This window comes from Bufo bufo, chromosome 1 (assembly GCF_905171765.1).
Source record: "Bufo bufo chromosome 1, aBufBuf1.1, whole genome shotgun sequence".
Taxonomy (NCBI): Eukaryota; Metazoa; Chordata; class Amphibia; order Anura; family Bufonidae; genus Bufo; species Bufo bufo.
The window spans coordinates 164,514,925-164,528,552 of record NC_053389.1 but is presented as its reverse complement, the minus strand read 5'-3'; the positions used below and the strand labels follow the sequence as shown (position 1 = coordinate 164,528,552).

General features: G+C 45.7%; 1 protein-coding gene across 1 annotated transcript in view; it reads left to right on the top strand.

The window, feature by feature from the left end:
• Window positions 1–13,628, top strand: part of SRPRA (SRP receptor subunit alpha) — a 35,847-nt gene that overhangs the window by 6,372 nt on the left and 15,847 nt on the right. The window contains exons 5-8 of the mRNA XM_040431464.1: window positions 3,460–3,610; window positions 4,985–5,144; window positions 7,044–7,180; window positions 7,261–7,379. Of these exons, the coding sequence (XP_040287398.1) occupies window positions 3,460–3,610; window positions 4,985–5,144; window positions 7,044–7,180; window positions 7,261–7,379 (567 nt within the window). The remainder of the gene's footprint in view (window positions 1–3,459; window positions 3,611–4,984; window positions 5,145–7,043; window positions 7,181–7,260; window positions 7,380–13,628) is intronic.

Genomic DNA, 13,628 nt, shown 5'->3' with positions numbered 1-13,628 from the left:
GGCACCTAGGCTAAATGCGCGCGGGGGGGGGTCCCGTGACCCCCCCATGTCGGCGATCGCGGCAAACCGCAGGTCAATTCAGACCTGCGGTTTGCTGCGATTTCTGCAGTTTCTGGTCCCCGCGGTCCCTGACTAAAATAACGTTTTATTAACCCCCCCTGCACCCCCGAATGATTTTATGGTGGCGGGAGGCGCAGGGGGAGGGTTGCGGGCAGTGCAGGAGGCGGGCGGTGCGGCAGGCGGGATCGCGATCCCCCGCCTGCCTCCCCTTGTATAATCGTTGGTTTCTAGTGGGTATACCAGGGTGCCAGCACATTGCTGGCACCCTGGTATAAACGGCTGACATCTGCGATGCGATGTCAGCCGTTTAACCCTTTCCATACAGCGGTCCGTACGGACCGCTGTATGGAAAAGGTTAACAGCGCAGGGAGCTCCCTCCCTCTCCCATCGGGGGGCTGCTGTGCCTTTGCAGCCGCCCGATGGGGAGGGAGAGAGCCCCCAGACAGCCCCCCGACAGATCCCCTCCTTACCCTTCCCCGTCTGCGCAGTTCTGACCAGTACTGAGCAGATGGGGAAGGTTCCCATGGCAACAGGACGCAGTCTCAGGCATCCTGCTGTCCATGGTGCTGAACAGATCTGTGCTAAAAGGCATAGATCTGTTCAGACAAGTGTAAAATACAGTGCAGTACAATTTATATTGTACTGTACTGTATTATACAGACATCAGACCCACTGGATCTTCAAGAACCAAGTGGGTCTGGGTCAAAAAAAAGTGAATAAAAGTGAAAAAAAAGTAAAAATCAAAAAACACATTTATTACTGATTAAAAATGAAAAAAATAAAATTCCCTACACATGTTTGGTATCGCCGCGTCAGTAACGACCTGATCTATAAAACGGTTATGTTACTTTACCCGAACGGTGAACGCCATAAAAATAAAAAACTATAATGAAATTGAAATTTTGCCCACCTTACTTCCCAAAAAAAGTAATAAAAGTGATCAAAAAAGTCGCATGTACGCCAAAAACTGAAAAAACTATGGCTCTTAGACTATGGAAACACTAAAACATGATTATTTTTTTTTGTTTCAAAAATTAAATCATTGTGTAAAACTTACATAAATAAAAAAAAGTATACATATTAGGTATCGCCGCGTCCGTATCGACCGGCTCTATAAAAATATCACATGATCTAACCCCTCAGATGACCACCGTAAAAAAATAAAAATAAAAACGGTGTAAAAAAAAGCCATTTTTTGTCATCTTGCGTCACAAAAAGTGTAATAGCAAGCAATCAAAAAGTCATATGCACCCCAGAATAGATGCCAATCAAACCGTCATCTCATCCCGCAAAAAATGAGACCCTACTTAAGATAATCGCCCAAAAACTGAAAAAACTATGGCTCTTAGACTATGGAGACACTAAAAACATTTTTTTTGTTTTAAAAATGAAATCATTGTGTAAAACTTACATAAATAAAAAAAATTGTATACATATTAGGCATCGCCGCGTCCGTGACAACCTGCTCTATGAAATTACCACATGATCTAACCTGTCAGATGAATGTTGTAAATAAAAAAAATAAAAAACGGTGCCAAAAAAGCTGTTTCTTGTTACCTTGCCGCACAAAAAGTGTAATATAGAGCAACCAAAAATCATATGTACCCTAAACTAGTACCAACAAAACTGCCAACCTATCCCGTAGTTTCTAAAATGGGGTCACTTTTTTGGAGTTTCTACTCTAGGGGTGCATCAGGGGGGCTTCAAATGGGACATGGTGTAAAAAAAAAACTGTCCAGCAAAACCTGCCTTCCAAAAACCGTATGGCATTCCTTTCCTTCTGTGCCCTGCCGTGTGCCCGTACAGCAGTTTACGGCCACACATGGGGTGTTTCTGTAAACTACAGAATTAGGGCCATAAATAATGAGTTTTGTTTGGCTGTTAACCCTTGCTTTGTAACTGGAAAAAAAATATTAAAATGGAAAATCTGCCAAAAAAGTGACATTTTGAAATTGTATCTCTATTTTCCATTAAATCTTGTGCAACACCTAAAGGGTTAACAAAGTTTGTAAAATCAGTTTTGAATACCTTGAGGGGTGTAGTTTCTTAGATGGGGTCACTTTTTATGGAGTTTATAATCTAGGGGTGCATCAGGGGGGCTTCAAATGGGACATGGTGCCAAAAAAACAGTCCAGCAAAATCAGCCCTCCAAAAACCAAACGGCGCACCTTTCACTCTACGCCCTGCTGTGTGGCCGTACAGTAGTTTACGGCCACATATGGGGTGTTTCTGTAAACGGCAGAGTCAGGGCAATAAAGATACAGTCTTGTTTGGCTGTTAACCCTTGGTTTGTTAGTGGAAAAAATGGGTTAAAATGGAAAATTAGACCAAAAAATGAAATTCTCAAATTTCCTCCCCATTTGCCAATAACTCTTGTGCAACACCTAAAGGGTTAACAACGTATGCAAAATCAGTTTTGAATACCTTGAGGGGTGTAGTTTCTTAGATGGGGTCATTTTTGGGTGGTTTCTATTATGTAAGCCTCGCAAAGTGACTTGAGACCTGAACTGGTCCCTAAAAATTGAGTTTTTGTAAATTTCTGAAAAATTTCAAGATTTGCTTCTAAACTTCTAAGCCTTATAACATCCCCAAAAAATAAAATATATCATTCCCAAAACAATTCAAACATGAAGTAGACATATGGGGAATGTAAAGTCATCACAATTTTTGGGGGTATTACTATGTATTACAGAAGTAGAGACACTGAAACTTTGAAATTTGCTAATTTTTCCAAATTTTTGTTAAATTAGGTCTTTTTTGGTGCAAAAAAAATAATTTTTTTGACTTAATTTTACCAGTGTCATGAAGTACAATATGTGACGAAAAAACAATCTCGGAACGGCCTGGATAAGTCAAAGCGTTTTAAAGTTATCATCACTTAAAGGGACTCTGGTCAGATTTGCAAAAAATGGCCTGGTCCTAAGGTGTAAAAAGGCTGTGTCCTTAAGGGGTTAATATAACTGCCTATTCTTGTCCGCAAAGCGCGGACAAGAATAGGACCAGTTATGTTTTTTTTTTTTTGTGGACCACGGAACAGGGCAACGGAATCAGACAGCACACGGATTGTTGTCCGCCTCTTTTGCGGCCCCATTGAAGTGAAACTGCGGCTCGGATGCGGACCAAAACAACGGCCGTGTGCATGAGGCCTTTACCCTGTAATATCCAGGATGGCAATTTTATCTGTGTTTAATGGGGGGGGAGGGAGGTAAGAAGGTGGTGTCCACTACAGTTGCTGATGTATGTCTGTGAATGCTGCTGAGTTGTCTTCTTTTGACCTTGTTTTGAGATTCTTGCAACCTACAGACATTCATAGATGGTGCCATCGTTGTGCCAGACGTGACCTACGTGCTCTATACACAGAACTCATCCTCACATTGTGACCTTCTCTGTGTTTTGCAGACATTGCACCAGAGGCAGTCGCTTCGAATAAAGTGAAGATCAACAGCCCTGCATCAGCTGGGGAGAAGGAGGAGCTGACCACCGAGGAGACCATCCAGAGGAAGCGTGAGGAGTTCTTTAAGAAAAGGATGAAGACTGGGGAAAAAGCCAGGTGGGGATCTGATGGAATTCATGCACCAGGAAATTTACCTCTAACCATTGGGTAATAGGTCAATGCATAATATTAGTGAGTGTTCCAAATGGAAATTTTAGTTAACCCCTTAACAACAATGCCTTTTTATAGGTGTCCTGCAACTGGAGTTTAATGACAGCAGAGCTTCTGCTGTAACAGCCAGGAGTGGAGGAACCTCTGATCCCATCAGTTTAACCCCTTTGATGTTCAGTAGTGACCACAGCACCTAATAGAGTCCTCTCTGACAGTGAGACCAGCGGCACCCACTGACGCACAGTGACGGGGTGCTGAGGAGTCACTATGACAGCCATGGTGTCTAACAAGGGATGCCTATTAGGTCCAGCATAAGGCAGGGATAATACATGTACTGCAATACAGAAGTAAAGCAATCAAGGCTTGGTGATACATTTCCACAGCAGGACTAAAATAATTTATATAAACAGGATAAAGTTTATTTTGCGAAAAAATCTTTTTTTTTTTATTGCACCTCCCAAAAAATAAAAATAAATCATAAAAAGAATCAGAATTTAGTCTCTCCTGTAAAAAGTAAGCCCTCACACAACTCATTAACAATAATAGTTATTGTTTAAGTAAAGTTTATTTTTTTTTATTTTTTTTTTTATTGTGCAAAAGCAGTACATCATAATACTTAATAAATTTGGTATCACCGTAATTGTACCAACTCGCAGAAATAAATTGTCATTTATACTGCCCAGTGAAAGCTGTGAAAACAATCCCACCAAATAAAATTGTTCAATATACTATAGGTAGAAATTAGGGCTGCAGCTATCGACTATTTTTGTAATCGAGTATTCTATCAATTTTAATCCAAAGATTAATTGAGTGTTCTAATAACAACAAAAAACAAATTAAAAGAACGTTTTTCTTTTTATAAGAACTCATCAGTGCCACCATCTCTGCATGCTAGCTGATGGGACTGGGGTCGGGGAGGAGCTGCTGATGGGACTGGGGTCGGGGAGGAGCTGAAGGCACTTGGGCTGATCGCACAGGGGGGAACGAAGGGTATTGGGGACTGATGGCAGGGGGTCTGATTTTTATTTATTTTTTATAAAGGAAAACAGTCTATTTTTTTTCTTATTAGAGTACTCGATTAATTGTAAAAATAATCGGTAGAATACTCGATTACTAAAATAATCATTTACTGCAGCCCTATCTAATTGGTTAAACTCTTTTCTGTAATAAAGATGGTAAGCGAGTCCAGGGCAGAGAACTTTCCTGAGATGTTTGAAGCCACATATGTCTGTTAAATTATACTGTATTGTCCTTGAATTTGGAAATTAGAGTGAATGCTATAATGAACTACTTTAACAGTGGACTAATATTTTTCCACAGCAAATCCCCAAAACCAGAGACTCAAAAGGAGAAAGGAAAGCAACCCCGTGTGTGGGAGCTTGGAGCGTCAAACACCAGGAAAGAGCTAGACTACAGCAAACCCACCACCAACGGTAGTGTGGAGGAGGTGGCAGCACCCGATGACGACCTGGAAGCACTGGTGAGATGGGACCTAAGGGTGTCCAGTTATATTTCTGGGGTGGACTTTACAAGCGGGTGTAAGGCTTCTTCAGTCTTATACAAATGAGGGTTTGCAACTTGCTGATAGACTTTTTGTCAATTCCTCTGCTAGAAGTCGGTGAGTGGAAACATAATAAGCTTATCTTCCAGAGCTTAAGGTTTTGTTATACCTGTATGCAGTCAACCCTTCTGGTTATTACAATGGCAGCTGTTAGTATTGGTATCTGTACCTGTTACCCAGGTAGGAGACTAAGATAGCGGTTAACCAGAATATTAAAGGGACACTTCAGTCAGAAAGGAGTATTTTATTAAATTCAATTTTCAGAGAAAATATATATTTTTTAAAGAATGTTTGGCTGTTTTTCTTTTTCATTTCAGCAGTACTATACCGTTGACCATTAAATACAAAATATTGTCCTTCTGTAGCAGTTAATCCATATTTTAGTTTCCTGCTGCTGTAAGGCAGTTGTGTTATCCATTAGTAAAATAGTAGATTAGTAGAATTAGGATAACAGTATAACAGCTCTATTCTCTTAATAGGCCTAGATAAAGATGGCCGCAGAAGAGAATTGCCCTTACCAGTGTAAACTGAGTCATCCATCCCCTTTCCTTCTCTGGTCACAGCAATGGTCTGACTGAGAAAGTCTAGCGAGGATGTTTGTCGTGATAAAAGGCCATAGAAAGTAGGACGTTGAAGAGCCAGTACAGGAAGTAGAGTACATGGAGTGATTTAAATTGTTTTTTAGATTTTATTTATTTTTATGACCTATCCTCAGTACACGTCGTCCATATCAGATCGGCAATGGTGGGTGGCTCCGGGCACCCCTGACAATCGGCTGTTTGAAGAGAACACCGCACTTGTACAAGCGCTGTGTTCTCTTCACTATTTAGCTGCTTACTGTTGCAATTGCAGTGGTGAGCAGGTGTAATTACATCACAGCCGTCCAATTCACTTTTATGGGACGGCCAACTTGTAATTACACCCTGACCGCTGCAGTTGCAACGGCAAGCAGGTAAACAGTGAAGAGAACACAGCGCTCGTATGAGTGCTACATTCTCTAAACAGCTGATCGTGGGGGTGCCAGGAGTCGGCCCGGCGGAGGCATATCGGATCTGATATTAATGATGTATCCTGAGCATACATTATCAATATAAAAAAAGTGGACAACCCCTTTAAGAAAATGTAAAATTATATCCAGAAAATGATCTACTTTATTTTTTAAGAAAAAGAAATACATAGAATATTTGCATATAGACTGCTATTACATGCTGTTAGTAGTGTCCTTTTAGAAGACAAGGATGACTTGGGGTAGATGTTTCCTGGTCACTATTTTAGGCAGTTGATTCAATAATGCCTCATGCAGACGTCCGTGTCAGTTTTGGATCAGTGGTAACACGGACCGTGTTCAATCCGTCTTTTCTCCCATGACAGATCCATGTTGGGTCTGTGGGTTTCTTTTTTGCTGTCCGTGTTGCATCCGTGTTTCACTGAGACTGAACAGTTGAAAAATTATTTTCAAAGCATCTCTTCTTAATGATCCGTGAAACACGGGAGGTATCCGTGTTCCATCCGTGGTCTTCACGGCGACTCATTGACTATAATGGGCGTGAGGGATCCGAGAACACGGACCAAGATAGGACATGCATCCGTGCTGGAAACGCGGACCCACGGACTGTGGTAAAACACTGATGTGTGAATACACACAGTCAAATGAATGGGGACGTGTGCTGTCTGCGGAGAACACGTACAGCACACGTCCGTGAAACACTGACGTCTGCATGAGGCTTAAGGAATTCTATTTGTAATTGGAATTTAGAGTATTGACAGTATATGAACCAGTTTAGTTACTGAAAACTGTTCATGTCATGTATATTCCAGAGAATCCGCAGTGGTCTCATGTCAGGAAACCCCCCAGATGTGGAGTATGAAAGCAGCAGTGAAGAAGAAGAAGAAGAGGAGGAGCAAGATGTCCCTTCTGTTCAAAATAGGGCTGCTCCATCTGCAGCCAAGTCCAGGTACCCCACACATTGATAATACTGGCGGGGAAGAAGTAGGTTTTGTGTTGTGGTCTTACCACTTATTTATCCACTTCTAGTGCCAAGAAGAGTAGCTTTGGAGGGATGTTTGGGATGTTGAAGGGCCTGGTGGGGGCTAAAAGTTTAACCTTGGATGACATGGAACCCGTGTTGGATAAGATGAAGGATCATCTCATAGGTAAATGAGACATTCATGGAAAATTGGAAGCTGTAGGACCGCGCTGCTGCTGCTGCAGCTCCCGCAGGGGTATCACTTGGCTTTCCTGGAGTCCTGAGTCAGAAAAGATTTGTGGAAAGTTGACTCATTTACTAGAAAGAGGGCATTCCCTATCACATCACCATCATATGTACACGTATTCATGGTGTTCAGGAGGCTGCAAGACTTGTCATGCTCCATCCCATAAGGCTGTACAATATACGTAAGATTAACTCCTTGGTGACATTTGCCGTGCATTTACAGCATACTTCTAACAGGGGAGTATAGAGTGAGTGCAGAAGCGGAGCGTGCGCCGTTTATATCCAGGTGCCAGTTGTGTTACACAGTTGACACCTGCCCAAAGTGACCAGAGACTAATTCAGTTTTCATTCACTCAACCCATCGATGCCACTGTCAATAACGGTTTCAACATCTGAGTAGTCAGAGGGAGGGGGCTCCCCAGATTGACCTCAACCCTGTGGTGAAATCTTGGGCTGCTGATTGGTTGCTATAGGAGTCTGGGGCCTGTAAAGGCTCCTAGACTTGACTGCGGCAGGGCTTAATAGGCAGGCGGCAGAATCCATAGTAAAGTATTGCAGTCTATGGCAAAGGCAATTGAATTGATTGCATGTTCAATTCTCCCAGGGAACTAAAAATAAAAGTTAAAATAAATGTTAAAACTTCATATTGCTCCACTCCACATATAAAAATAAACATAATTGGTATTGCTGTGTCCGAATTTTCAACATCTAATAAGTATTTATCCTGCACGGTGAACACTGATGCCTGAAACCAGGTTTTTTGGTTACTTTGCCCCTAAATAAAATAATAAAAAATAGTTATATGTGCCCCAGAATGGTATCAATAAAAACTACAGCTCGTCCCCCTTACAATAAAAATAAGACCTAACAGAGCTCTGCGGATGGAAATATTAAAGTGTGGGTTCCAGAATATGGTGACACAAAAAACAAAGGCAATGAATTGCCTTTTTCTTTTCCAATTTCACCAACAAATATTTTTTTCTTTCCTATTTGGTAAATGACACTTACAAGAAAGAAAGTTTATTTAATCATTGGGGGACACAGGACCGTGTGTATATTGCTGCTTGCTGCCACTAGGAGGCGACACTAGGCTAAGAAGTGATAACTCCTCCCCTGCAGGCTATACCCCCTCCAGCCTGGAGAGAGCATATCAGTTTTTAGCTTAGTGTCGTAGGAGGCAGACCTCCCTGCTCTTGCAGGGCGGCTTACTTTTATTATTTTATATTTTTCCTTTTAGGTTTGGGGAAACAGAGTCGCCTAGCCACTCTGTCTACCCCGGGAGCAAGGCCGGTGTCGGAATCCCTCACCGCTCGCCCTCCCAAGAAACAAAAGTGGACCAGGGCAGCCCAGCTCCCCTGCTTCCCGCCAGCCAAAGGGGTCACCTGAATCCGGCGAGACCCTCCGCCATTCCAGTCTCCTGCCACTTCGGGTGCCAGCGGCTGAAGAGGTGACCCTGCTGGTACTCTGAGAAAGGGTGAAGAGAAGAGGATGAAGATGGGGTGAGTAGTCCGCATTGGGTAAGTATCCTCAGCCCCCCCTTCCCCTTGGTCACCTCATCATAAGATGGAGGACATTTTTCTTCAAGTGGGCTATTCCCTGGTGAGGGCCCCACATTACCTCAGCCCCCAATGTAGGTTTTGGGCTTCTGTCCATATCTGGGGGCCTGGGTTCCCCTATCTAGTTATTTATATCCGCGTTATACAGCCTGCGGGGTGAGCTCCTGCGGCCGGTATGCAACCAGGGCGCTTGAGAGTGCCACTCCGGACACTCCACTTCCCGGCCGGCTATTCGTTCAGCCGGCGCCAAAAATTTAGGCCCCGGCTTCTCTTCGGGCCTATCGGTACTCAGCCCGTGCAGTTTTTTTGCGGCCACGGGATGGGTTCCCGCAGCAGGTGGACGCGAGTGGTCACTTCTGCCCACTGATCCAAGTCCCTCTGTGGTAGCCGGCCGGCAGTACCGCCCGGTCGGCTGTGCGCCAAACTTTATGTCCCGGCTTTGTGGCCTACTAGGCCGCAACTTTCATTCCGGTTATGGAGGGGGCGGGTTCGTCCTTTAGGCGCGAATTCTCCCCGACTAGCTGTCCCCCCTCCCCCAGGTGCCCGCTGAGCTCCGCCTCCGGTTTTCTGAGCTGGGTTAACCCCTTATGGCAAGTCGCTTTTTTGCAGCCGGCACTGGATTATCCAGTGTCCCCTTTCTGCAGGCTAAATACCTTAAGTTTAGGAATTTAACCCCTTCCTGCCGCTTATTCATTTAGCGGGGGCGTCACAGGTAGTCCTGCCCCCCTCAGGTCACTTCACCGCATGTCCACCCTGGTGGTGGGGTACGGGACTGGGCCCATGCCCTATCCGGACAGGGGAGGATTGCTCACAGTTTCCCAATCAATACAGCTTTCATGGCTGTGAGGGTAAATGCCTTGCCACTGATGTGTAAAGGTCGTGAGTTTGAATCCCAGGAGAAACTTTAACGCACTCCGGGGCTGTTTGGTTGATAAAGCACACATGAAGAATTCCCAGACCACCCTTCTGGGTCATCTGGTTTATATGCACCACCTGTGAAATCCAGGGGAGCACATCTGAAGGATTCCCAATCCGCCCTACGGGGCCCTTTGGTTGATAATACTCCACCTGCACAAATCCAGGGGAGCACATCTGAAGGATTCCCAATCCGCCCACTAAGGCCGTTTGGTTGATTATACTCCACCTGCACGGATCCAGGGGAGCACATCTGAAGGATTCCCAATCCGCCCGCTGAGGCCGTTTGGATGATAATACTCCACTTGCACAAATCCCCACTTGCACATGAAGGATTCCCAATCCGCCCTACGGGGCCGTTTGGTTGATAATACTCCACCTGCGCAAATCCAGGGGAGCACATCTGAAGGATTCCCAATCCGCCCGCTGAGGCCGTTTGGTTGATAATAATCCACCTGCACAAAGCCAGGGGAGTACAGCTGATGGATTCCCAATCCACCCTCCTGGGTCATTTGGTTGAATATCCACATACGCAATCCAACGGAGGACCTCTGGAAGTTCCCCACCCTCCTGGTCGAGTACCGCCCACACAATCCAGTGAGCGGTCATGTAGAGATGCCGATTCCACCTCCTGGGTGGTTTGATTGTTATATCACCACCGACACAGCCTGCAACTGCCATGGCTAGATGCTGAGAGGTAGAGCTGTGCACGAGCAGGACACTTTCCTCCTCGGTCTCCTCCGCACCTCCACCCTTCCTCATTAGGGTGATATTCAGAACCCTCCCTTCTGGCAGGGGTTGGTTCTGAGGGAACAGGGGATCAGTTCTGCGGACTCTGATATGAATCCAGTTTAATCTTCTATGATGGCATCCATACTACCAGCAGTACTGATTGTATGCATTACCCCCTTCCTTAGGCTACTTTCACACCTGCGTTCAGGTGTCCGCTCGTGCGCTCCGTTTGAAGGAGCTCACGAGCGGTCCTGAACGCAGCCGTCTGGCCGCAATGCATTCTCAATGGAGGCCGATCCACTGAGAATGCATCCGCCTGCCAGCGCTCAGCCTCCGCTCCGCTCAGTGAGCGGACACCTGAACGCTGCTTGCAGCGTTCGGGTGTCCGCCTGGCCGTGCGGAGGCGAGCGGATCCGTCCAGACTTACAATGTAAGTCAATGGGGACGGATCCGCTTGAAGATGACACCATATGGCTCAATCTTCAAGCGGATCCGTTCCCCATTGACTTACAATGTAAAGTCTGAACGGATCCGCTCAGGCTACTTTCATACTTAGAAAGTTTTCTAAGTTTTAATGCAGACGGATCCGTTCTGAACGGATGCGAACGTCTGCATTATCGGAGCAGATCCGTCTGATGAAACATCAGACGGATCCGCTCCGAACGCTAGTGTGAAAGTAGCCTTAGGCGGCATTTGCACTACTACTGGATACAGGACTTACCCTTTTTGTATTCCCTCCTTCCACAGGTGGACTGACTGCACTTGCACTGGTCAGTGCCAGCCATTCGCGTCCCCCCTTTCCGTAGCTGACGGATTTGCTGTTCCACTGGATACAGTACTGGCATTATGCATTAGCCTCTCTAATAGGAGGCGTTATGGCATTATCACGGGTGGCAGTGTTTACTGTAAGCATTACCCCCTTACATAGGTGGAGGAATTTTCTCTACCCACCGGGTACAGGACTAATCATATGCATTATCCTCTTCCATAGGGGTGTAATTCTCTACCATTGGGGTCAATTCCTGCTAAATGCATACCCCCTGCCATAGGTTAGGTACTTGCGCTAACTCAGGGTACAGTACTTCCTATATATTTTTCTCCCCTTCATAGGTGGAGTAATTGCACTTCCATTGAGTGCAGTGCTTACAGTAGGTGTTACCCCTCCATTGGAGGGGTTATTACACTACTGTTGGATACGGTTCTGATTATCTCCCTACCTCCCTTCCTTGACGGAGGATTGCGCTACCACTGAATACTATTCAACAGTCGTGGCTCTAGTTGACTGAGATAGCATGCTACTTCTGGGTGTCCTTAGGCCTCTCCCTCAGTTTTACGCTGGGAGGAGCAGGCTGTAGCTCTTGCTGTACAAGGGGTATTTGCACCTTCACTACATGCTAGGGTTCCTACTGCACAGTTCCTTCGTCAGATGGCGGTTTCTTCTGACTCTGGAATTGGTATCCTGTACGGTGTGGCTCCTCCTCAGCTGGAGTATGGCGTTTGCGTTACTCTGGTGGCTTCCCTTGTATGGGCTCCTCCTCAGGCGGTGTATTACATTACCAAGAGATTCTGTAAAGTGCCAGTCTCTAATGGCAATGGGCTTTTGCCCTGGCCTCTTAATGGTCTTCATTACTGTTAATTGTCCGTTGCTCTGACAACTATTGTTCTTGTGGCGTCAACTCGGGTTTTGCATTGGTGTAAATGCCATAGCTATCAGCACCTTACTTTGGGTGCGCTCGACTGGGTAGCTTAGTCCCTGCGGCACTCGTCTACCACTACAGTGATACCTTCCTTCAGATATGATTACTTCTGTGTCACCTCAAGCGATGGTGGTCATTCCTTTCACTGCTCCTTCCGGGGGTGGACTACGGTCCCCCCACGCCAGGCTGAGCGGGTGTCTGTCACCCCTTGCCACCACTGGTAGGGATTTCGTTCCTGGAACGGAACACCCTTTTTCTTTCCTGTCCTTCCTCTAGCTGGATTGCTGACCATCTTTCCCTTCGGTCTACTCGACCGGTAGCAATGGGTTGTATAGCTATGGAATCCGGGATCAATTTTTTTTTACACGGAGAGTATTCTCTTATCTTGGTCTCTGCCCGGAAGTCAATATATGTCACTTATGGGGCTTTCTTTTACCCAGAGGAGGATCCTGCGAACCTGGATTTTGGTTCCGCTTCCACAGTTGTGGCCAGCAACCGGCTTCGTCCCAACGATCTGTAGATCGTTGGAGGCGTTTCAGGGACAAACAAGCCCTCCCTCTGGGACTTCTTCTTCTTCTTCTTCTTCTTCTTCTTTTTATTTCTAGGAAGGCGGCATTCCAGGTGGCAGGATCTTCCATCCGACTGCTTTCCGAGTTGATAGCACCTTCTTGTACGTCCATTTGTCCTTTGTCATTTGCATCAGGCAGTGCTTCGCCCAGAATTTTCTTTCTTGCGGAAGGTCGCCACTTTCCAGGTCATCTCAGAAATGGTTTTCTCTTCTTTCTCCCTTGTATTTTTAAGGGCGGGCTCTCCATCAGCCATCTATTTTGGCCTCTGAGATTTGCTGGTCCATATCTAGTGCGTTCCGCTGTATGGATTTTTACCTGGTTTTCTTGGAGGTCCTTGTCATAGCTGACGACTTCCAACGGGATGTTTTTTCCTGGGATGTCTGCCTGACAGTTGCTTCCTAGCGGAGTGATGGCCTGCCCGACCAGAGGTTGTCACTTCTCGGGTTCATCTACTCCAGGCATTGCTTCTAGAAGGCAGCGTCTTGGTCTTCCGGCAAGTTCACTGAGTTTTCCGGGGGCTTTCCGAGACATCGACTGTTGCTGCTCCAGGCAGCAAGATCTTGCAGGCGGCAGCAGATTACGCATCCTCGAGGGCGTTTTTTTTTTCTCCATGGGTGTGTGATTTGTTTCCCTCCCCGTGGACTGCTTTAGGACGTCCCACGGTCCTGTGTCCCCCAATGATACGAGCGAGAAAACGAGATTTTTGTGAACTCACCTGTAA